The sequence below is a fragment of the Polyodon spathula genome, chromosome 55 (assembly GCF_017654505.1).
Source record: "Polyodon spathula isolate WHYD16114869_AA chromosome 55, ASM1765450v1, whole genome shotgun sequence".
Lineage (NCBI taxonomy): Eukaryota > Metazoa > Chordata > Actinopteri > Acipenseriformes > Polyodontidae > Polyodon > Polyodon spathula.
In genome coordinates, this window is record NC_054588.1 from 1,114,436 (window position 1) to 1,137,596 (window position 23,161).

At 41.7% G+C, this 23,161-nt stretch overlaps 5 protein-coding genes, 3 non-coding genes and 1 pseudogene across 8 annotated transcripts in view; 4 read left to right on the forward strand and 5 right to left on the reverse strand.

Moving 5' to 3' along the window:
• Positions 1-7,025, reverse strand: part of LOC121307333 — a 28,121-nt gene extending 21,096 nt beyond the window's left edge. The window contains exons 1-3 of the mRNA XM_041239511.1: positions 6,221-7,025; positions 4,951-5,946; positions 745-1,129 (exon numbers count right to left, since the gene is read on the reverse strand). Coding sequence (XP_041095445.1) covers positions 745-1,129; positions 4,951-5,946; positions 6,221-6,857 — 2,018 coding nt within the window. The 5' untranslated portion in view covers positions 6,858-7,025. The remainder of the gene's footprint in view (positions 1-744; positions 1,130-4,950; positions 5,947-6,220) is intronic.
• Positions 668-1,162, reverse strand: LOC121307414 (histone H2A-like). Its single transcript, XM_041239626.1, has one exon. The coding sequence runs from the start codon at positions 1,122-1,124 to the stop codon at positions 741-743; it is 384 nt and encodes a 127-aa protein (XP_041095560.1). The 5' UTR covers positions 1,125-1,162; the 3' UTR covers positions 668-740.
• A 316-nt stretch (positions 7,026-7,341) lies between the features above and the next one.
• On the forward strand, positions 7,342-7,423 carry trnas-aga. Its single transcript has one exon. It is a non-coding gene; the product is annotated as a tRNA-Ser (tRNA).
• Positions 7,424-7,664: 241 nt separating this feature from the next.
• On the forward strand, positions 7,665-10,146 carry LOC121307405 (histone H1-like). Its single transcript, XM_041239615.1, has one exon. The coding sequence runs from the start codon at positions 9,012-9,014 to the stop codon at positions 9,627-9,629; it is 618 nt and encodes a 205-aa protein (XP_041095549.1). The 5' UTR covers positions 7,665-9,011; the 3' UTR covers positions 9,630-10,146.
• trnad-guc lies at positions 7,807-7,878 on the forward strand. The gene has a single exon. It is a non-coding gene; the product is annotated as a tRNA-Asp (tRNA).
• Positions 10,147-11,935: 1,789 nt separating the features above from the next.
• On the reverse strand, positions 11,936-14,052 carry LOC121307383 (zinc finger protein 383-like). The gene is made up of 2 exons (XM_041239588.1): positions 13,205-14,052; positions 11,936-12,856 (listed from the first exon to the last, which is right to left on the reverse strand). Exons 1-2 carry the CDS (start codon positions 13,587-13,589, stop codon positions 12,123-12,125), a joined length of 1,119 nt encoding a protein of 372 aa, XP_041095522.1. The 5' UTR covers positions 13,590-14,052; the 3' UTR covers positions 11,936-12,122.
• Positions 14,053-17,489: 3,437 nt separating this feature from the next.
• On the reverse strand, positions 17,490-20,315 carry LOC121307374 (zinc finger protein 135-like). Its single transcript, XM_041239578.1, has 2 exons — positions 19,240-20,315; positions 17,490-18,662 (listed from the first exon to the last, which is right to left on the reverse strand). The coding sequence occupies exons 1-2, from the start codon at positions 19,856-19,858 to the stop codon at positions 17,695-17,697; spliced, it is 1,587 nt and encodes a 528-aa protein (XP_041095512.1). The 5' UTR covers positions 19,859-20,315; the 3' UTR covers positions 17,490-17,694.
• Positions 20,316-21,266: 951 nt separating this feature from the next.
• Positions 21,267-21,338, forward strand: trnad-guc. The gene has a single exon. It is a non-coding gene; the product is annotated as a tRNA-Asp (tRNA).
• A 1,295-nt stretch (positions 21,339-22,633) lies between these two features.
• On the reverse strand, positions 22,634-23,096 carry LOC121307411 (annotated as a pseudogene).
• Between the last annotated feature and the right edge of the window lie 65 nt (positions 23,097-23,161).

A 23,161-nucleotide genomic window follows, 5' to 3' on the forward strand; every position in this document is an offset into this window, starting at 1 on the left:
ACACCGAAGCAAGCAGACTGTTTTTAAAATTGTAACTGAAAAACGCTCAACAATAAACAATAAATACTTATTTGTTGCGAGAGAAAACACAACATAAACACATAGAAATAATCCAAACATGTACCATTAACCCTAACTAGCCCCATTAAAACATATACAATCATAAGCCTAAAAGGCGAGGGGGAATTCCATCTGGAAGCATATTTCAATGTAGCTCGATCAGAGACAGAGTAAACCAGTGGATTGATATTGTATCGAACTGTCTCCTTGTAAGGAACGTGGCATTGATGTGGGGAATGTCAGCAGCAGCCGCTCTACACTGTGGCGGGTATGAAGAGATACTGTAACGCTGTACTGCTCACAGGAAGTGTTCATTGTTGCAATTCTCACTGCAGTACTTGGGATTATTCGAAATTGTAAATCAGACAAATTCAGTTATTCTGTTATTATCAGCGGGATGTTTAAGTTAAAGTAAGCCAGTACATTGTTACTGTGTCACAGTGTTTCTTTCTAAGGAACGTAGGGAATGTCAGCAGCACCAACTGTGGCAAGATCTGTGTTTGATATCGCTACAGATACATGGTAACACTGCTCCACCACACAAACTATTCATTGCTGCAACTCGGGGGTTGGTACCATTCAGACAATAAACAGATTCGATGCGCTTTTACAGAAAAAGTGGTTGGCTCTGAAAAGAGCCTTTGGGGGTTTAGAAGATCTAAAAGCGGTGTCCGAGTGATTTACTTCTTGGCTGGCTTCTCGGTTTTCTTGGGCAGCAGCACGGCCTGGATGTTGGGCAGCACTCCGCCCTGAGCGATGGTCACGCCTCCCATCAGCTTGTTGAGCTCCTCGTCGTTGCGCACAGCGAGCTGCAGGTGACGCGGGATGATTCGGGTTTTCTTGTTGTCCCGGGCGGCGTTCCCGGCCAGCTCCAGGATTTCAGCAGTCAGGTACTCGAGCACAGCGGCCAGATAGACCGGGGCTCCAGCGCCGACACGCTGGGCATAGTTTCCCTTCCGCAGCAGCCTGTGGACACGGCCGACTGGAAACTGCAGCCCGGCCCTGGAGGAGCGAGTCTTTGCCTTAGCACGGGCTTTACCGCCGGTCTTTCCTCTTCCAGACATCTTCACTGTAGTTCAGAATATCAAAGCAATAAATGCGCATCTGCTCTCCTGATCTTTTATACACACAGGCTCATTCGTGATTGGACAAAACAGTGCAAAACTTATTAGAATGTTAAAGACGTCACAGTGGATGAGGGCGGGCAGAATTTTATTTGTCTGCCTATGATTGGTTGTATCATTCCCTCCCCGCTGTTTCTGGTTGGCGCTGCTCTGCTGCTGTTTGTATTTTGTATCCTCTTGGCTCTCATTTTTAAATTGGAACACAGTGTAACAAAATGTAACCGTTTAGAAGTGCTTAAAACCGCACTGCCCCGGAGTCATGTTCGAGTTTACTTATATTTCCTGGGTTTTAGTTTACAGTTTAGCGTTCTGTAACCTTCTGTTAAACAGAAACCTGATATTGTTGACAGTCCAGTTTGTTTACATGGTGGAAAGGTAGTTGTATCTGGATTACCAGTTTGCCCTTCGATATCAATCTATTTCTTATGACAACACGCTGTCAGACATGTACTAGTGTTTGATGCAAATAAGCTTAAATACGTATGTTTATTTTTAAAAATCAGTTTAAATGAACGTGTAAGTCATTTCAAGACCCTTGTTCTTACCTACCGCTCTCTTCAGCACGCTGCCCCCTCCTACCTCCAATCCCTCATGTTTCCCCCTGCTTGCCCCTCTGAGCCTTTCCACCAATCTGCATTTGTAAGATTTAAAAGCATTTGCTTCATATTGAATGCAGTTGTATTCAACCCAGGTATTGAAAAATTTAAATTATGCAAATTGTAAAAAAAAAACTTGTTTAAAACAACAAGAGAAACACGAGTTTCCCAATCAGTGTATTTTCTGCAGCCTGTGTGCATGATGGCCGCTGAAGGTAGAGGTAGTTAAACAAACTGGACAGCCAACAGCATGTGTTTTCTGCTGCAGTGTAGAGCGCAGAAGGGTACGCAGTGCTGGAGTTCAGGAGGCTGTTGCCTTTGCACCACCCTCTGAGATTATCAGTATGAAAATGTAAAGAATGTATGAACACTTTCCACTCTCGCCCTGGGCAAGAACAGGACATGAAAACGTAATCTAAGCGTCTATTGTAAAGTAATAGCTGTCACACGTGGATTCCCTGAATTGAAATAAATCACGTATATATTCCAGTGCAGTCTTTAATAAGTAAACTAAATATGTCTTAAAAAAACAAATGGGTATTGCAGAACCATTTTATTCTATTTAGAATATATATATATAGACATGCTCAAATTTGTTGGTACCCCTCCACAAAAAACAAAGAATGCACAATTTTCTCAGAAATAACTTGAAACTGACAAAAGTAAATTGCATACACCATTGTATATTCCATATTTAATAGAAATCAGACTTTGCTTTTGATTTTGTATTCAACATGATATTGTAAATAATAAAACAAATGAAAACGGCATGGACAAAAATGATGGGACCGCTAACCTAATATTTTGTTGCACAATCTTTAGAGGCAATCACTGCAATCAAACGTTTTCTGTAGCTCTCAATGAGACTTCTGCACCTGTTAACAGGTAGTTTGGTCCACTCTTCCTGAGCAAACTTCTCCAGCTGTTTCAGGTTTAATGGGTGCCTTCTCCAGACTGCACGTTTCAGCTCTTTCCATAGAAGTTCAATAGGATTCAGATCAGGACTCATAGAAGGCCACTTCAGAATAGTCCAACGTTTTGTTCTTATACATTCTTGGGTGCTTTTAGCTGTGTGTTTTGGGTCTTTATCCTGTTGGAGGACCCATGACCTGTGACTGAGACAGAGCTTTCTGACACTGGTCAGTACGTTTCGCTCCAGAATGCCTTGATAGTCTTGAGATTTCATTGTGCCCTGCACAGATCCAAGGCACCCTGTGCCAGGCACAGCAAAGCAGCCCCAAAACATAACTGAGCCTCCTCCATGTTTCACTGTAGGTATGGTGTTCTTTTCTTTGAAAGCTTCATTTTTTCGTCTGTCATCAACATAGAGTTGATGTAACTTGCCAAAAAGCTCCAGTTTTGACTCATCTGTCCAAAGGACATCCTCCCAGAAAGATTGTGGCTTGTTAATATGCATTTTAGCAAATTCCAATCTGCCTTTTTATGTTTTTCTTTCAAAAGTGGAGTCCTCCTGGGTCTTCTTCCATGGAGGCCACTTTCGCTCAAAAAGTGATGGATGGTGCGATCAGAAACTGACGTACCTTCACCTTGGAGTTCAGCTTGTATCTCTTTGGATGTTATCCTTGGTTCTTTTTCTACCATTCGCACTATCCTTCTGTTCAACCTGGGGTTGATTTTCCTCTTGTGGCCACGCCCAGGGAGGTTGCCTACAGTTCCATGGACCTTAAACTCCTTAATAATATTTGCAACTGCTGTCACAGGAACATCAAGCTGCTTGGAGATGGTCTTGTAGCCTTTACCTTTACCATGCTTGTCTATTATCTTCTTTCTGATCTGCTCAGACAACTCTCTCCTTTGCTTTCTCTGGCTTTATTCTATGACATACCAAAGGCATGCAAGTATACATGATAAAAGAGCTTTTAATTTTATCACTTTTCAGGAGGAATGAAGCATTATTTCAATGAGCTGTCCAGGTACCAACAAATTTGAGCATGTCTATATATATATATATATATATATATATATATATATATATATATATATATATATACAGTGCCTTGCAAAAGTATTCAGACCCCTGATCACAGGTGAAGGCCAATGGTAAGGTAATTGTGTCCCCATTAGGGCAATTTCTTTCATCGGTGCAAACTGGGAGCTTCCACAGCACAGGGGTTGAATACTTATGCAAGCAAGATATTTCAGTTTTTTTTATTTTTCTTAAAAATATTTCCAACATAAAACCAATGTCACCTTACAATAATTGATTTTGAGTTTAAGCGTTTTAAAAAAAAATATCGAACAGAATGAAATTTCAATGTACCATTTGTAATTCAGTAATATGAGAGAATATGTATATATCATATGCCTATATTTTCCTGGAAATCAATTACAGGTTAACATAACCAAGCTGTATCATTTGTAACATGTACAAACATATATATAATTATGATTGAGAATTTGTATCTTTGACATTATTTGTTATATGTAATATGAAGTCAACAGAGTGCCACATTATACAGTGATGGCAGACAACAATTTCTTCAATATAAGGAGTTCTGCAAAATGGTGTTTTGGCTGTCACCATTACAGAAACATGTTTTGGGGTAAAATGAAGAATAATTGTCCCACACAGTCATTCTGCATTGATAGTAATGATCTATTCAGGGATACCAAGATATTTAGTGAGCAAGAGGCCCGAGTGTGAAAAACGAGGTCATCAAAGCCCCAGTGCAAAACATTATATATTCCTGAACATAATGGTTACACCACAGCACTTATGAGATCGCTTGAACATTAAAACCTTTGCCACACCCCCGAAAAAGAAAAAGCCAATTCAAATACTATTTATTGGGGCTTTTATTTCAGTGATTTGCTTTCCTGGTCCCTATAGCAACAGGAATCTGACAGACAGGCTCTGCATGAATTAAATAAAGCTTGTATTCATGAAACTATAATATACATCCATGCAAAAAAATCAGACAAGTCCTTCCCAGGATTTACACTGTAATAACTCAGACAATCAGGGGTCAGAAGACAAGTTCATTTTAACAAAATGATCAAAAAGTCCAATTGCATCTCAGGGTCTTGTATACTCTCAGTTTCCACTAGACTGAGTCCTCTTGTGATGAAGGTACAGTGCTGCTGCTCCTAGTGAAGTGTCTGGATACTCTGTGCTTTTTCAACTGGGGGTGGAAAATAAAATCTCTCTTATTGAGCGCAGTGAGTTGACTGCTCCCCTGTGTGAATCCGAAGGTGTGACACCAGATTTCCTGCCCGATTGAATCTCTTCCCACAGTGATCACAGCTATACGGCTTCTCTCCGGTGTGAATTCGTTGATGTCTTTTGAGATCTGTAGACAGAATGAAACTCTTATCACAGTCAGCACAATGATACTGTTTCTGTCCCGTGTGAATGCGCTGGTGGGCTTTGAGGTGGGATACTTGTTTGAAACTCTTCTCACAATGAGTGCAGCTATACGGTTTCTCTCCTGTATGAGATCGCTGGTGTATCTTGAGCTCTGCTGCTGTATTGAAATCCTTTGTGCAGTCAGTGCAGTGATACAGCTTCCCTCCTGTGTGCATTCTCTGATGCAATGTCAGGGTTCCTAGCTGAGTGAAACTCTTCTCACATACATTACAGTGATACAGCTTCTTTCCATAGTGAATTTGCTGGTGTGTTTTAAGATGCTGCAGCTGTTTGAAACTCTTCTCACACTGAGTGCAGGAATACGGCTTCTCTCCTGTATGAATGCGACGGTGTCTTTTCAGATCTGTAGAGGTATTGAAACTCTTTCCACATTCAGAGCAGCAGTACGGTCTTTCCCCTGTGTGAATTCGGTGGTGTCTTTTCAGCTCTGTTGACGTACTGAGACTCTTCCCACATACAAGGCAGAGATGCAGTTTCTCACCTGTCTGAATTTGCTGCCGTCTTTCAAAGTGGTCAGAACCCCCCTCTTCAACGGGGTCAGATTCAAGTTCAGGAACCTCCTCTTTAATGATGACCGGTTCAATTCCAGGGATCTCTTCATTAATGTGCTCAGGATCTAGTGCAGGTTCCTCCTCCTCCTTCCCTTCAATAGATGTCAGCTCTGTAGCCTGCTTTGGACTCCTGCACCATTCCTGGGCAAAGAGCTCCTCTTGAATGGGAGCTGATTCTGCCTTCGACCCGTCCTCAGCATGGAGGAGAGCATTTCTCTGTGCAGGACCTGTGTCAAAGAGAAGAGTGAAACACTGTAAAATGAAGAACAATCATGACACACAGTCATTCCTCACTGGTAGCAAATTGATAATATTTGCTGTAATTTGATGACTTGACTTGATAGTTCGATATTGTAAATACACTAAAAGAGAAGAAAATTAGGTAGTCAAATACACCAAGATATTAGCAATTAAGGGGCAATATTTGTTCTTTTCCCCTCCCTCCTTGTTAACGTTGTGGTAACAGAACATTCTGCTCTGCTTGAAGTACGATCTTCTTACCTTTCACTGCTCTTCTCCACCCCGCTGTGCTTGTGTGGCCCATCTGTTCATCACCTCGCATCAGCAGGTCCTGCTCGGAATAGCTTCCATCCTCCTGGATTAAAACCCGGGAGTTTTTCAGTGCGGTGTGGACTGCATGCTCCGGCTCCCGGACTGGCTGAGCTGGTAGAGTGGAGTAATCGCGTGTAGTGGCTGGCAGCCCGTGAGCAACAATACTGTCGCTGAATTCGTGACTTACAGCTTCATCCTCCCTGAAAAATGAGAGGCGTTTCACACGGTGCCCTTCCTTCTGCCTTCTCGGTTGATGGATGATATCGATGTGCTGTTCACTGGTGTTCGTGACAGACTGTGCAGCGTTCTCGCCAGTGTTCGGGTATTTTCGTTCGCTTACGGCTTTCAACTCGCTCTCCGCTATTTCCAATCGCAATCTCACGCTTTCGAATTCGTGGTCTCTCTCGTCCAGTCTGAGGTGGAAAACTGCACATTTACTGTCCACGAACTTTGCTAATGCAGACATGACGCTCAGCACAGCCGCTTTCACTGCAGGCTCGATAGCAGAGGCGAGTTCTTCTTCCAGGAGAGACGCGGAGGATGCGCGCATATCCATCTCTTCTTTTGTTTCACAGACGCGTCTCATAAACAAACCGCCTTCTCTTTTGTGAAGATGGTTTCAAATGGAAATTTCGCAATCTGCTGTTACCTTTTACGGTACTCCGAGCAATCGTCTTGAACACCTTTTTAGATCGCACTAAAGAGAACACGCGAACGAGTTCTTCATTGCAACGCTACAGTGGCCATATTGTAATCCCAGTCCCCCAAACACAAAGACTGTACTTCCGTGTTATTATTTGCAAACGCTGTAACATTGTAGCAGCCGTCTGTTACAGCACTGGCGCCACCTATAGAATACCTCCCAGGGGTGTGTATACCGTATACCATATAAAATATAGATAGCGTTTCCCTTTTTAAATGGTGTTAAAACAGTTTTTTTGATCGTCAATACAGAAATATATTACTGCGGGAGTCTAGTGTGCAAGCAACTACATTATTTAAATATGTGCCAAAATATTAAACAAGGTCGCAGTCTCCCCAGAATCTTAGTTCGCATTGTTTTATGTCTGGTTGTCGTGGCCGAGTGGTTAAGGCGATGGACTAGAAATCCATTGGGGTCTCCCCGCGCAGGTTCGAATCCTGCCGACAACGCGATTTTTTTTTAAATTATTAACTGTTGACTAAAATAATTAATCTTAAAATGTAAACTGATTGATAGCTATTGTTAATTACAAAAAATAATAATAATAATAACTCTTACAATGAAATCATTGTTTATTGTAATTAAAACAATTGCCTGGCATGTGTACAATTTCACAGCAGTTGCTTTGAAAGCTTCAGAAAGCTTCTGCTTAAACCACGCACAACTGAATGTAAATCCTTCAAATACAAGCCTGCAGAATCCTTCCTATCCTTGGACAGGGTTGCCGGATTTCTGATAAGAAAAATAGAAACCTTGTTCTTCAAAACAAGACCACAAACAAGCGCACCTCGTTACAGTATGGCCAACCCGCGATTCTCATTCTCCCGCAAGATCCTCGTTAGTATAGTGGTCAGTATCCCCGCCTGTCACGCGGGAGACCGGGGTTCAATTCCCCGACGGGGAGAATCGCTTTTTCTTTTATGATTGTTCTTATGATATACAGGCATCTTTCTCAAGAGTCGTAGTTTGTTATTATTTACAAAATAGGCGCGTTGGAGGAATATGTATTAAAATATTAACAGAATTAAAACAAAAAATTGAGCTAAACTTTATTACACGAATCACCGGAGACGAGGGAGGAAGCGTGTGTGCGGGAGCAGCCCCTTTCAACACTGTCGTAAAGTGAAGACCATACTCAACACTGGGGGGCGCTGCTGCCTTTACAATAAACTGTCTCCCTGTGTCAGCCATCCTGGCTCCAACTGCTGTGTAATTCCGTGCAATCAGGCTCCATTGTATCCACAATGGTAGCTTTATTTTCATAAGCTTTTCATTCCAGTGCAATGGCGTGGCCACGATTTTGTTTCGGGTGTGGATTATTACGATGACGGTTAATAACGTTGGCGTAGCAAGGATTTCGTTCTGGGACCATTAGCTGCACCACTGTTCCAATTCAAAATAAATGCCAAACACCGCTTCACTATATTATTCTATCAGCCCCCCTACTAACGAGAAGGGGCTGATAGAATAGCTCGGGTTGGTTTTTGTGTTGCTTAGCGTTAAAGGCAACAGGGCCCCCCAACGTTTAAAAACTCTCATGCCTTACGCACAACTTAAACATCTCATAAAATAACAAAATAAATGCAAAGACGGTCATTCTATTCAGATGTGTAACAGGTATTATTTGATTTTGTGCTAAAAGCGTAGAGTCCAGTCAAACAATTAGTTTCAATAATACATTTGTCATTTTATATCAAACAAATCTAGCGAAGCTCTGAGCGAACAGTTTGGTTTCGCTAGAGGATGGCACGGTTTTGGCCATCTCAATTGTGAACACAAGCCTGCTCTTTTGATATCCTCGGCTGGTTGTGTATATTTGTTCTTATTTCAGGATTAAATTCTATATTTCTTGCGGTTAGAAAAGACAACGTTTTTCAAAAGGTGCGCGTCGCCTGAGCCACGTTGAGTCTTCATGGTTCTCATCATGCGGATAAGTTCCGCTCTCCAGCTTTCTGCTCACATTCACTGAGGGACAGAACAGTACAGCATTGCTCGTCTGCATTAGTCATAGTTTGCATCTTGTTTAAACTTTTAGAAATGGCAGGAACTGCCCCAGCACCAGCCGCTCCTGCTCCCGCTAAAGCGCCCAAGAAGAAGACCGCGACAAAGCCCAAGAAATCGGGTCCCAGCGTGTCGGAGCTGATCGTCAAGGCTGTGTCTGCCTCCAAGGAGCGCAGCGGGCTGTCCGTGGCGGCGCTCAAGAAGATCCTGCAGGCCGGCGGCTACGATGTGGAGAAGCACAACTCCCTCGTCAATAGAGCCCTCAAGAGCCTGGTGACCAAGGAGACCCTGCTACAGACCAAGGGCACCGGCGCCTCGGGCTCCTTCAAGCTCAACAAAAAGGCTGCTGAAGCCAAGGACAAGGCGGCCAAGAAGAAGGCAGCTCCCAAGAAACCAGCAGCAAAGAAAGCGGTTGTCAAAAAAACAACGAAAAAGGTTTCGGCGAAGAAAGCAGCGACACCCAAGAAGACTCCTACGAAAGCGAAGAAACCGAAGGCTGTAAAGAAGGCGCCCAAGAGCCCGAAGAAAGCGGCTGCTAAGCCTAAAAACGTCGTAAAGAAGAGCCCGAAGAAAGCGAAGGCAGCGCCTAAACCTAAAAGGGTGACCAAGGCAGCCAAACCCGCAGCGAAGAAGGCGGCTCCTAAAAAGAAGTGAGCAGTTAAAGCGACGATGCAAACAATGAACCCAAAGGCTCTTTTCAGAGCCAACACATGTTTCTAAAAAGAGCAGATTTCCCTTATATGCATAGTAAACGCGGCACATCAGTCGCGTTTTCATAGTGCAATATTAATCAATAGCTAAACATAACCCCGACAAGAACGAAGTTTCCTTTATATCTGATTTCAGATTAAAGTTCGTGATTAAATGCGGTCTTTGTTCCCAAACTTTTTTTTTTTTTTTTCCCTGCCCCCCTCCCCCCTCCTGCATAACATGCATGTTGTAACGTCGCGTGTAAAATGAAAGCAGGTCCCACACAGCCAGTGGCGTCGTTCTGGAATTTATTAGCACAGGGCAAATAACCAATTGAGGACCACAGCAAAACGAACCAAAATAATAAAAACCTAGATCCCGTTCTCACCGAGACAGCCTCTGTCTAGCACAACTGCGCTCATTCATGCAGCATTCTATTTACCTCTTCGTGCCCTCCAGCCTCCAGGATTGGTGAACACCCCCCCCCCCCCCCCCCCCCCCGTAGCTAGTGTAGTGGCATGGCAAACAAACGGGACAATCATTAAGTCCTGCAACGGTGGAACTCGCCGGTCGTTGATGGTGCTGTACGTTCTACCAGAATGCAGTGCAGCTATGACAGCGCCAAAGGTGCATCATTTAAATAAGCGACTAATCTTTAAGAAAGTTCAATACGTTTAATAAAGGTTCAAATCCCACCTCTACGACTGACTTGCTGTGTGTGATCCTGACGACTTCACCTCTTTGTCATCTGTCTAGCAGATGAGATGTGACTCTGCATATAACGCACATTTCACAGCCTGCCTCTGTAAAGTGCTTTGTGATGGTGGGCCACTGTGAAAGGTGCTATATAAAGACATTACTGCTTGTAATTATAAAGTTTATACTGTATTAGCAATACTAGAATATTAAAATCAGTTTCATATAAGTTTTTTTTTTTTTTTTTTTTGCTGTGAAACAACTAAATGGGCTTTTAAATCCCCAAGACCTTCCATATTTAAAATAGGAATAAAGAATATTAGGAGTGCAGCATTTTAATAAGTGCCTAATCTTTATTAATGTTAATGCAATCACCAATATTACTTGTAATGTTTGTCTAGCTTATTTTGTTTATTATAACTTACTTATAACTTTATAAAAGATGTATTTAATCAAATGTTGCACCTTCATTTGTCCGTTTTCTACATTCTGCACAGAGCAAAGCCTGTAAATTAAATCAAAAGCTAAGACAGACCACTGGCTATTTATAAATAATAATAATAATATATTTTTATAGCGCCTTTCACAGTGGCCCACCATCACAAAGTGCTTTACAGAGGCAGGCTGTGAACTGCGCATTATATGCAGAGTCACTTACAATAGAACATTGATGTAACATCTCATCCACAGGACAGAGCACAAGGAGGTGAAGTGACTCGCTTGGGATCACACAGTGAGTCAGGCAGAGGTGAGATTTGAACCAGTGACCTTACATACCCTGGGCTTTAACCACTGCCTCCTACAGTTACAGATATATCTAAATTTAGTTTTTGGGTTTTTTTTGTATTTTATTTGTGAAGAAAACATATTTGATATTAAAAAGCTCGGTGGATTTCTGATAGCAGCGGATCTCTCTCAGAGCCACAGTGCCGGGTCTGTAGCGGTGAGGCTTCTTCATGCCACCGGTAGCGGGAGCGCTCTTTCGGGCAGCCTTGGTAGCGAACACAAACAGGGTTGCCAACTAATTTTACAAAAAACAACCCACTTTTTGAAAACCGGTTGTGACATCAATCTCCGATGTTGCTCCCACTGTAAAAAAAAAAAAAATAACAACTACATTTTTTGTGATTGTAACTTGTTTTATTGTGTTTTCTGTGCTCAATTACTAAACATTCACCTGAAATATTAATCAATCATTCCTTCTCTTAAATGAAAAACCCTTGAGAACAAATTCTCATTAACAATAACTCCTTGTTACCAGACTGCCTTTAAAAAAGAGCATTCTAGGGTTGCAAGAAATTAAAATAAGTTTGTAGCATAAAGTTATATGTTACCCATCATGGAATGTACATTCTATCCACAGCAACAATATATTTAGCAACACTGATGTAAACACTAAGGGTTGTGTTTCATATAGCATAGTATTTTGCTTAAAAATGTTCTTAAGACTTTAAAACTATTGAAAACATATCCAAATGTAATACCCACAAAACTAGCCTAATTATATATAAATATATATATATATATATATATATATATATATATATATATATATAATATATATATATATAAGACAGAGAATATATAGAGAAACTAGCTGCTGCGATTGACAAAAAGGGGTCAGGATGTTAACAATAAAAATAAAAATGAAACTCATGTTACTTAAACAGTTGTATCAACACCTAAGGACGTGCAACGCTATATATATATTTTTTTTTAAAGAGCCTTTGAGTTTTTTAATAAGAGCAAAAGATCTCTTTTTCAGTGCACCTTCTTTCCTCTGTGAATTCGCTGGTGGCTTTTGAGGTGCTGAAGCTGTGTGAAACACTTTCCACATTCAGTGCAGTGATACGGTTTCTCTCCTGTGTGAATTCGCTTGTGCAATTTCAAGTTTCCAAACTGAGTAAAACTCTTCCCACACTGTGTACAGTGATACGGTTTTTCTCCTGTGTGAGTTCGTTGGTGTCTTTTCAACTGTTCTGATGAAATAAATCTCTTACCACATTCACTGCAGCAATACGGTTTCTCTCCTGTGTGTGTCCGGTGGTGTTTTTTAAGGTGGTTTAAATATTTGTAATTTTTCCCACATTCAATGCAGCGATACTCTTTCCTCCCTGTGTGAATGTACTGGTGGCTTTTCAGCTCTGTTGATGTATTGAGACTCTTCCCACATACAAGGCAGAGATGCAGTTGCTCTCCTGTGTGAATTTGCTGCCGTCTTTCAAAGTGGTCTGAACCCCCCTCTTCAACGGGGTCAGATTCAAGTTCAGGAACCTCCTCTTTAATGATGACCGGTTCAATTCCAGGGATCTCTTCATTAATGTGCTCAGGATCTAGTGCAGGTTCCTCCTCCTCCTTCCCTTCAATAGATGTCAGCTCTGTAGCCTGCTTTGGACTCCTACACCATTCCTGGGCAAAGAGCTCCTCTTGAATGGGAGCTGATTCTGCCTTCGACCCTTCCTCAGCATGAGGGAGAGCATTTCTCTGTGCAGGACCTGTGTCAAAGAAGAGTGAAACACTGTAAAATCTACATCATAACGTGTGTTCATTGCAGATGTTAGTCCCACAAATGCACCGATGTTGAAATAACTACAGCACATGAGCAAAACAGTTCAACCTTCAAGACCCTAGCAGAATCAATGTAAGTGTAGCCGTATTCTTATATTGACTGTTAAGAAAGCAGTAGGACAGGTCAAGCTACACATCTCCCTTTTTTAATAAGCAATTAGGGTCAGCATGAATATAACACTACAATAATGAAAATATAGCAGTCACCTAGATTGCCTGTCTGCCGAGAGAGAGACTTTATGTGGTAACTGTATCAATACAAGAGCCATACTTACATGTGTTTTGAAGTACTTCAGGCAATCCCTCACATGAAAAGCAATACGATTCACTCATGTCTGTGGTGATGTCGCTCCCGGGGTATTGCGTTTTAGTGCTGGTGAGAGATTGCGTAAAGTTCTTATCGCCAGTGCTCGTGTATTCTCCGCCCCGCATCGATTTCAACTCGCTCTCCGCTATTTCCAATCGCAATCTCACGCTTTCGAATTCGTGGTCTCTCTCGTCCAGTCTGAGGTGGAAAACTGCACATTTACTGTCCACGAACTTTGCTAATGCAGACATGACGCTCAGCACAGCCGCTTTCACTGCAGGCTCGATAGCAGAGGCGAGTTCTTCTTCCAGGAGAGACGCGGAGGATGCGCGCATATCCATCTCTTCTTTCATTTCAGAGACGCGCCTCTCGCTTCTAGAACACTGCGGTCTGAACGAAAGCTAGTTTTTTTCTGTCTTGTCTAACTGGGAAACTGCCCACTTAACCTTTTCAGTACTGTCTATAACTCCATTAATGCGAATAATAATAATAATAATAATAATAATAATAATAATAATAATAATACAGTTGTTCGGCAGTAACCGCAAAATGCAGAAAGGTTAAACTTCTCTTTTGCTCCAGTTGTATTGTTTAAGCTTGCAAACACACACTTCCGTTTTGTGTCCAATGATTATAAACATTTGATTGTGTCCCTCCAGTGCCTGTTTCCCAGCTAGCGCCAGCTAGCGAGCTCCACCACCAGTGTGTAAAATAATACTACGCCTAGAAAGAGGCAAAGATATTCATATACCACGATAACCAAATATATTTGATATATCAAGATACGCAACCAAAGACGTTCTATATAAGATACCGAGCCGTCCTTTAGTTCTGTCCCTTTGCGTGCAAAGTCTAATGAGATATAAAGAGTCAACGAAACGGCGTTGATTTCTCGCTATTTCCTGACCACAGAACAGTACAGCTGCGCATGCGCAGAAAGACAGCACACCGCAGCATAGACATTATACTATCGGCTAAGCATTGGGAAGTTTAAAGCAGTTTTGAAACTATATGAAAGATATTATATTAGAATATTTGATTACGTTCTTTATTAATTTGTCAAATAATCTTGTTTACCTATTTCAACGACCTCCTTTGTCCCAGTACCTATTCAATCCCAGCTCAGCCAATGACTCGCTGTGTGGGACCCTGAGCAAGTCACTTCACCTCCTTGTGCTCCGTCCTTCGGGTGAGACGCAAAACAAACGAGGTCCAATTGGAAGTGACTCTGCAGCATCAGTTGTGGTTCATAGTTCACCCTCTACACAAGTTTGTCATTCCTCAATGTAAGGGAGCAGAAAATGACAAAATACACTCAGTTAAGCAAAGAAAAAAGACTGTAATTACTTGAAGAAATGAAAGTCAATCTTTAAGACAAATCGCAAGAACTTTGTAAGTGTCTGTAACTGCTGTGGCCAAGACCATCAAACGATTTGAAGAAACTGGGACTCATGAGGGCTGAACAAGGTCAGGCAGGCCAAGGGTGACCTCAGAATCAGAGAACAAGTTCATTCGAGTCACAGGTCTGCAAAACTGACGATTAACTGCCCCTTAAATACAAGCTCAGCTAAATGCTACTAGAAGTACAGATGTTTCAACATCAACTGTTCAAAGGAGATTGCGTGAAGCTGGCCTAACGGGAAGAATTGCTGCAAAGAAACCATTGTTAAGAGTACAGAATAAGAGGAAGAAACTTGTCCATGGCAAGCTCAACCAGCATGGCTATCATAACATACTTCAAAGGCATGTCATTCCATCAGGATTATGGCTAGTTGGACAGTCCTTCATTCTTCAGCAAGATAATGACCCGAAACACACCTCAAAGTTGTGCAAGAACCATCTGGCTAAGAAGGAGAGTGAAGGACAACTCAATCTAAGGACCTGGCCTGCCCAGTCTCCAGACCTCAATCCCATACAACTTGTATGGGATGTACTGGACAGAAGAGTCAAAGCAAAGCTAGTCACAAGTGTTTTAGATCTCTGGGAATTGTTGCAGAAGAGCTGGGAAGACATGTCGGGTGATTTCCTGCTGAAACTTGTTAACCAAATGCCTCGTGTTTGTGAGGCTGTTATTAAGGCAAAGGGCGGCTATTTTGAGGAATCCAAGATTTAGAGGCAATTTTCAATTTTCTTGAACATTGCTTTGATACTCCTTATGTTTTGTTTTGTATATTGAAACATGTGTTTTCATTTTCAAGTATTTACAGAAACGTATATGATGTAAAACATTGTCAACTATGAAAAAAGTTAGTTTCCAGCAAGTGTACTCAAACTTTTGACTGGTACTGTATATATACAAAATATAGTACTAATATTAATTATATACAGTATTTATGTTGTTCGTATATAAACGTTTAGCATCTTTTGTTAGATAGCCTCACAATTAAAACAATGTATGTGACATGTTTGGTACCAGAGTATCATGACTTTGTAAGGGGATTAAAAAAAAAAGCTTTTGTTGTAGGAAGCGTCAGTAACTAGAATCTGTAAATTTCCTGTAAAATCAGCTTCAGCGAGTGACGGCTACATGGTTAAGCTAAGCCATGGAGACTTCTGTTCAGTTTTCAAGTTGCCTAAAATTACAGGTAGATGGATGCTGTTTGCATTATTGTGCATTTAAATGTGTTGTAAATGATGATGTTTCCATGATTTCATATTAGTTCAGTAAATAATAAATGTAGCATAATGCATTATGTTAACTGTAAAGGCATATTTTATGTAACACTGGAAATCACCAACCTGCTTACTTGTGTTAAACTGTATTACAGTGTCCTACAGTTTTGATAAACCAAGACTGACTGAGAAATATATCTGGGTTTGATAAATGAACAGATCAAGCTTATTATGATGTTTGCAAAATTAGATGAAAACATTCAATACAATTGGGATAATACATAATCATTATTTACACAATCTTGTTCCTTTCGTTACTTGTTATAAAAACTGTAACTTTACTGCTATACTATTTGCAAACTTGCATAGTGCTTCATGGTATGAAAGCTACTGCAACCTGCATTAGAAGCATGTGTTGGGTTTGATTCCCACACAGCGTTTATATTGCAATTTTTTTTTTTTTTAAATGAAATGTATTTTATTTATGCATAACAAACAAATTTTGAATGTGAAAAATCTGAAAGACACGTTCATTGAACATATGTACTTATGCACACCTAACTTTAACAGGCATATGTATTGTTGATGGTTTCTATAGTATGATTGAAATCATGATCGAATTTGGATACGTCAATTGCATTATGCTGCATCAATTATTATATTTATTAAAATAAAAATCACTTCAGCACCGGGGAGGGGCACTCGTTCTTTGTAATCGGAGTGGGATAAGCTGGACAAAGTACCAGAAGGAAAATATAAACTAAACCAAACTACTACGTCAGGCTATGAACATTATTTTATTAAATACAGGTGGTAACCTATACTTAACAAACAGGGCAGATATAGAATACACAGTCACGGCAAGCGGTTTGCACTGCTCGTTAATTCAAACAATAACTAAACACAGAATTACAATTTAAAACTATTGGGCAGTGCAGCTCAATATGTGCACGGAGACAGAGTTCATAAAAAAAAATAATAATAATAAAATAAACCAGCAATAAAACTAATCCAGCCAGTCTCCAGCACGCCTCTAAAACTCCAGCGCCTTTTAAATGACAAAATGGAGACCAAAATCGCAGGCAGGAAAGTACGCCTTTAAATTCGGCGGCTCTTTCTTTCCTTTTTGTCTTTCTACCACCTGTCGAACCAAACATCCCTTCAACGGACGAGAGGGCGAGAGCGCAGCAAGGGCTGCTAGCCAGGTGGTCATGGAGTCACTACTGGAGAGACCTTAACGGCTGTAAGAGAGTCCTGCACCACAGGAGAGAGAGGACCTCATGCTGCTAGAGCTCCACAGAGAGAGCCCCATGCCACTGGAAGCCAAGAGAGAGAGCCTGGCATCATCAGAGCCACAGATAAAGCGCCCCACACAGCTGTTAGTGTTAGTGTACTGCTGTGAGTAGAAATGGATGCACATGAGTTGTGGTCTGTTCTGCCAACCAACTGTTTGTGCAGGACAAGAAACGGACATTAAGATATTATAGTGGGGCTTTTATTTGTGTGATTGAGCTTTCTGATCTCTGCAGTGTTGAATGACAGGAATCTGACAGACAGGCTCTGTAAGTATGATCTAAATGAAGCTTGTATTCATGAAACTATAATATACATCCATGCAAAATAAATCAGACAAGTCCTTCCCAGGATTTACACTTTAATAACTCAGACAATCAGGGTTCATTTTGACAAAGGGATCAAAAAGTCCAATTGCATCTCAGGGTCTTGTATACTCTCAGCTTCCACTAGACTGAGTCCTCTTGTGATGAAGGTACAGTGCTGCTGCTCCTAGTGAAGTGTGTGGATACTGTGTGCTTCTTCAACTGGGAGTGGAAAATAAAATCTCTCTTATTGAGCGCAGTGAGTCGACTGCTCCCCTGTGTGAACCCCTAAGTGTGACATCAGATTTCCAGCCCGATTAAATCTCTTCCCACAGTGATCACAGCTATATGGTTTCTCTCCTGTGTGAATTCGTTGGTGTCTTTTGAGGTCTGAAGACAGAATGAAACGCTTCCCACAGTCAGCACAGTGATACCGTTTCTCACCTGTGTGAATGCGCTGGTGGGCTTTGAGGCGGGATACTTGTTTGAAACCCTTCTCACACTCAGTGCAGCGATACGGCTTCTCTCCTGTGTGAGATCGCTGGTGTATCTTGAGCTCTGCTGCTGTATACAGCTTCCCTCCTGTGTGAATTCGCTCATGCAATGTCATGGTTCCTAACTGAGAGAAGCTCTTCTCACATTCAGTACAGTGATACAGTTTCTTTCCATAGTGGATTCGCTGGTGTGATTTAAGATGCTGCAGCTGTTTGAAACTCTTCTCACACTGAGTGCAGGAATACGGCGCCTCCCCTGTGTGAATGCGACGGTGTCTTTTCAGATCTGTAGAGGTATTGAAACTCTTTCCACATTCAGTGCAGCAGTACGGTCTTTCCCCTGTGTGAATTCGGTGGTGTCTTTTCAGCTCTGTTGATGTACTGAGACTCTTCCCACATACAAGGCAGAGATGCAGTTGCTCTCCTGTGTGAATTTGCTGCCATTTTTCAAAGTGGTCAGAACCCCCCTCTTCAACGGGGTCAGATTCAAGTTCAGGAACCTCCTCTTTAATGATGACCGGTTCAATTCCAGGGATCTCTTCATTAATGTGCTCAGGATCTAGTGCAGGTTCCTCCTCCACCTTCCCTTCAATAGATGTCAGCTCTGTAGCCTGCTTTGGACTTCTACACCATTCCTGGGCAAAGAGCTCCTCTTGAATGGGAGCTGATTCTGCCTTCAACCCTTCCTCAGCATGGGGGAGAGCATTGCTCTGTGCAGGACCTGTGTCAAAGAGAAGAGTGAAACACTGTAAAATCTACATCATAAACTGTGTTCATTGCAGATTGCACAGACAGTAACCTGTCATTATTACCAATGCACCAGTGGGACAGATCGGCAATTGAAATATTTTAAGTTGAGGCAATTATCTATTGAAGATATTTAGTTAGCAAGTTTCAAGACCCTAGGCAATAAAGCACTGTGGGCCACCACTGCACTTGTGAGATTGCTTGATCGTTACACTCTTTGAATACATTGAAAGAGGAGAAAATAAGATACTCAGATACCAAGATGTTAGTAATTAAGGAACTGGAGTGGGACAAAGGGGGCAGTCCTTTGCTCAAAAGCCTAGCTGTTTAAGGCAGTGCTGTGCAATAGAAAGTAAAACAATGATTGGACAAAAGAAGCAACACTACAATAACATGTTTGCAGCTAGAATATCATTCTGTTTCTTTTACAATATCTTAAAGCAGTGGTGGTGTTGAACAAGCAGGTCATTCAGGTCTATTTGTTTATTCTTTCCCGCCTTCCTTCTGAACAGAACAGTTTGCTCTGATAGATTGAAACACGATCTTCTTACCTTCCACTGCTCTTCTCCACCCCGCTGTGCTTGCGTGGCCCATCTGTTCATCACCTCGCATCAGCAGGTCCTCCTCGGAATAAATTCCATCCTCCTGGATTAAAACCCGGGAGTTTTTCAGTGCGGTGTGGACTGCATGCTCCGGCTCCCGGACTGGCTGAGCTGGTAGAGTGGAGTAATCGCGTGTAGTGGCTGGCAGCCCATGAGCAACAATACTGTCGCTGAATTCGTGACTTACAGCTTCACCCTCCGTGAAAAATGAGAGGCGTTTCACACGGTGCCCTTCCTTCTGCCTTCTCGGTTGATGGATGATATCGATGTGCTGTTCACTGGTGTTCGTGACAGACTGTGCAGCGTTCTCGCCAGTGTTCGGGTATTTTCGTTCGCTTACGGCTTTCAACTCGCTCTCCGCTATTTCCAATCGCAATCTCACGCTTTCGAATTCGTGGTCTCTCTCGTCCAGTCTGAGGTGGAAAACTGCACATTTACTGTCCACGAACTTTGCTAATGCAGACATGACGCTCAGCACAGCCGCTTTCACTGCAGGCTCGATAGCAGAGGCGAGTTCTTCTTCCAGGAGAGACGCGGAGGATGCGCGCATATCCATCTCTTCTTTCATTTCAGAGACGCGTCTCAACACACACAGCCTTGTCTTTTACTCTGGTGAACTGTCTTATATTTAAAAGGTAAAAACACTGAGCCCGCGTACCTATGCAATACCGCCAGCAATCGTCTTGAACACTCGCCGTTACTGATCACACTGAGCACAGCATGTGAGCGAGTTCAGCTCTGAAAATGCGGTGGCCATGTTTCTCCTCCCGGACACAAGGGTTGAGTCCTGCTGTCCCACAGCGTGCCGTGCCGGCTGCTCCTGGCTGCTGTCTGCGCGACGTCACACGCAGCTCCTGGAGAAACGCCGTCTGCAAACCTGGAAGCGCAGCGCAGTGAATGCAGCGCTTCAAAACACACGCACGGAAGCAATAATTCATATGGCGTTGTTATTTATTGATTTCATTTTGCTTTATTTTACTTTATGATTTCTTTGATCACCAATTGCATTGGCAACACGCTCTTTTTTATTTATGTATGGTACTAATTTTAAGGTAATAAACAGATTTGTCTAGGGTTTTATTATTATTATTATTATTATTATTATTATTATTATTATTATTATTATTATTATTATTTTACATCTCATTAAATTATGTGTGTATTGCCTGTGCGTGTGTATGTGTTTTTGTGTGAATCATTTTGACATCAAATTGCTCATTAAGAGTAAACACGAGTATAAACAATATTACATTTATTAATCAGGGTTGATCATTTTTAACCCTAGCTTTACTCTTGTCTGGTTTATCTACATATACAGAGTCAGTTTGATGTAATTCATTAATATTCATTTTTGGTCGTGTTGTTATAGCGCAGATTTCTGCATTTCCGCACAGATTCGTGGAGATGCGCGTTCACAGAAATGTGTGCAGATCCTGCACAGCCCAGGCAGCGGTAGTTTTAGTGGTTATTTGCATTACGATTAGCAGGTCACTTGTGATCTCTGCATCGTCTCTGTGGTTCACAGCCGCAGCCAGCCTCCCGCAGCAACTATTCAAACTGGGCCGGGATCTGCACAAATTTCTTCTGCTGGAGTTTTGACAGACGTCACGGGGGAGCCCTCGAATAAGGCGATTCTGTGCAACATTGTAGCAGCCAGTCTATTACAACGCTGGCGCCACCTACCTGACACCTCCCACGGGTACCATATAACCCTATTGGGTTGTGTTATTAATACAACTCGCACTAAATACAAATAAAGCTCATTAAAACGAACTCGAATTAAACGGGCTAGTTTCCTGGTAAAACTTTTTTTTTTTTTTTTCGAAAATAATAAATCTTAAACTGTAATCTAATTCATAGCTATTGTTAAATAATGATGTTACAGATTCGAAAATATGCAATGAAAGTATCGTTTATTGTAATTAAAGCAATTGCCTGACTTGTGTACAATTTCACAGGGTGTGTTTTCAACGAGATCCTCGTTAGTATAGTGGTCAGTATCCCCGCCTGTCACGCAGGAGACCGGGGTTCAATTCCCCGACGGGGAGAGTCGCTTTTTCTTTTATTTATTGTTCTTCAATCTAAGGCATCTTTGTCACGAGTCGTAGTTTGTTATTATTTAGAAAATACGCGCGTTGGAAAAAATATATATTTTAAAATGTTAAGCCGAGGGAGGAAGAGTGTGTGCGGGAGCAGCCCTTGTCAACACTGTCGTAAAAAGAAAACCATACTCACCACTGGGGGGCGCTGTTGCCTTGGCAACCATACGTACAGCAAACAAGCTAAGAAACTCTCCCTGTCTCAGCCATCCTGGCTCCAACTGCTGTCTGCATAATTCAGAATTTCGGTTTTAATCGATATAATAATAATAATAATAATAATAATAATAATAATAATAATAATAATAATAATAATAATGACACTTTTCCCAGTGCAGCTGGTAAATACCCCGCTGTGCTGACGTCTATGATTAGCTCTGAATACTACACACCTAACTACACAGTGGCAGCCCATTCCTGCCTTTCTACTGGAGATTCCGCTTGCCAGATTTAAAACGAAAGCAGTTAGAAAGGGAGGCTTGATCGCAAGATTTAAAGTTGTATTACAGAGGATGTAAACATGGATTTCAAAACAGAACTGTGGCGAATAGTGCAAAAAGGGCTATAAATAAAGAAACAAGCAATAACAGAAGTATGTTCACCTGATCAAAAAGGATTTCGTGGTTGAAGACAGCAAAGGAGATTTAAAGTTTTAAGTGTGCAAGTACTGTGACAATAGAAAGTAACCGGAAACAATAATTTCATACATTCTGTAAAAAGTGATTTTTACTGCTTTCGTGTATTATTATTATTATTGGGCAAAATAAAGCAAATCATATATATATATATATATATATATATATATATATATATATATATATATATATATATATATATATATATATATATATTATTCTCCCAGAGAATTCCGGTCTCCCGCATCAGTCTCATACCGACCACTACACTAACGAGGACGGGTTGTGAAGGAATAGCTTGAGTTGGTTGGATGTTTTCCTTACCCAGTGTAAGTAATAAACGTGGTACTCCTGTCACATTATAGCGCTCGATTTTAATAGTGCATTAGAAACGCAATGCTTAACAAATCAATTTAATCGTAATTATTTTTTGAGTTTCTCTTCTATTAGAATTTAAATTAGTGTTCCTAAATGTAAAACACATTAATAGTCACGTACGTATCTACAGAACATGCCCACATTGTTAAATGATTGCACAAGAAATAAAGACTACCATACAAGGCAAAATCTATTTTTTAACTGGGGAAAAAAGCACCTTCAGAGGAGTGAGTGGCTCTGAAAAGAGCCTTTGGGTTTCACTGTGTTTTAAGGGTTTTGCAGTTTAAGCGCGTTCTCCGCGGATGCGGCGGGCCAGCTGGATGTCTTTGGGCATGATGGTGACTCTCTTGGCGTGAATGGCACACAGGTTGGTGTCCTCAAAGAGCCCGACCAGGTAAGCCTCGCTAGCCTCTTGCAGCGCCATGACAGCGGAGCTCTGGAAGCGCAGATCAGTCTTGAAATCCTGAGCGATTTCTCTGACCAGTCGCTGGAAGGGCAGCTTGCGGATCAGCAGCTCGGTGGATTTCTGATAGCGGCGGATCTCTCTCAGAGCCACAGTGCCGGGCCTGTAGGGTGAGGCTTCTTCACGCCGCCGGTAGCGGGAGCGCTCTTTCGGGCAGCCTTGGTAGCGAGCTGCTTCCTGGGCGCCTTTCCACCGGTAGACTTGCGAGCGGTCTGCTTGGTTCTTGCCATCTTCAAGCTGTTCTATACACTATGAGAAATGTACACTAAAATACAAACAGGCAATACCAGAGACTA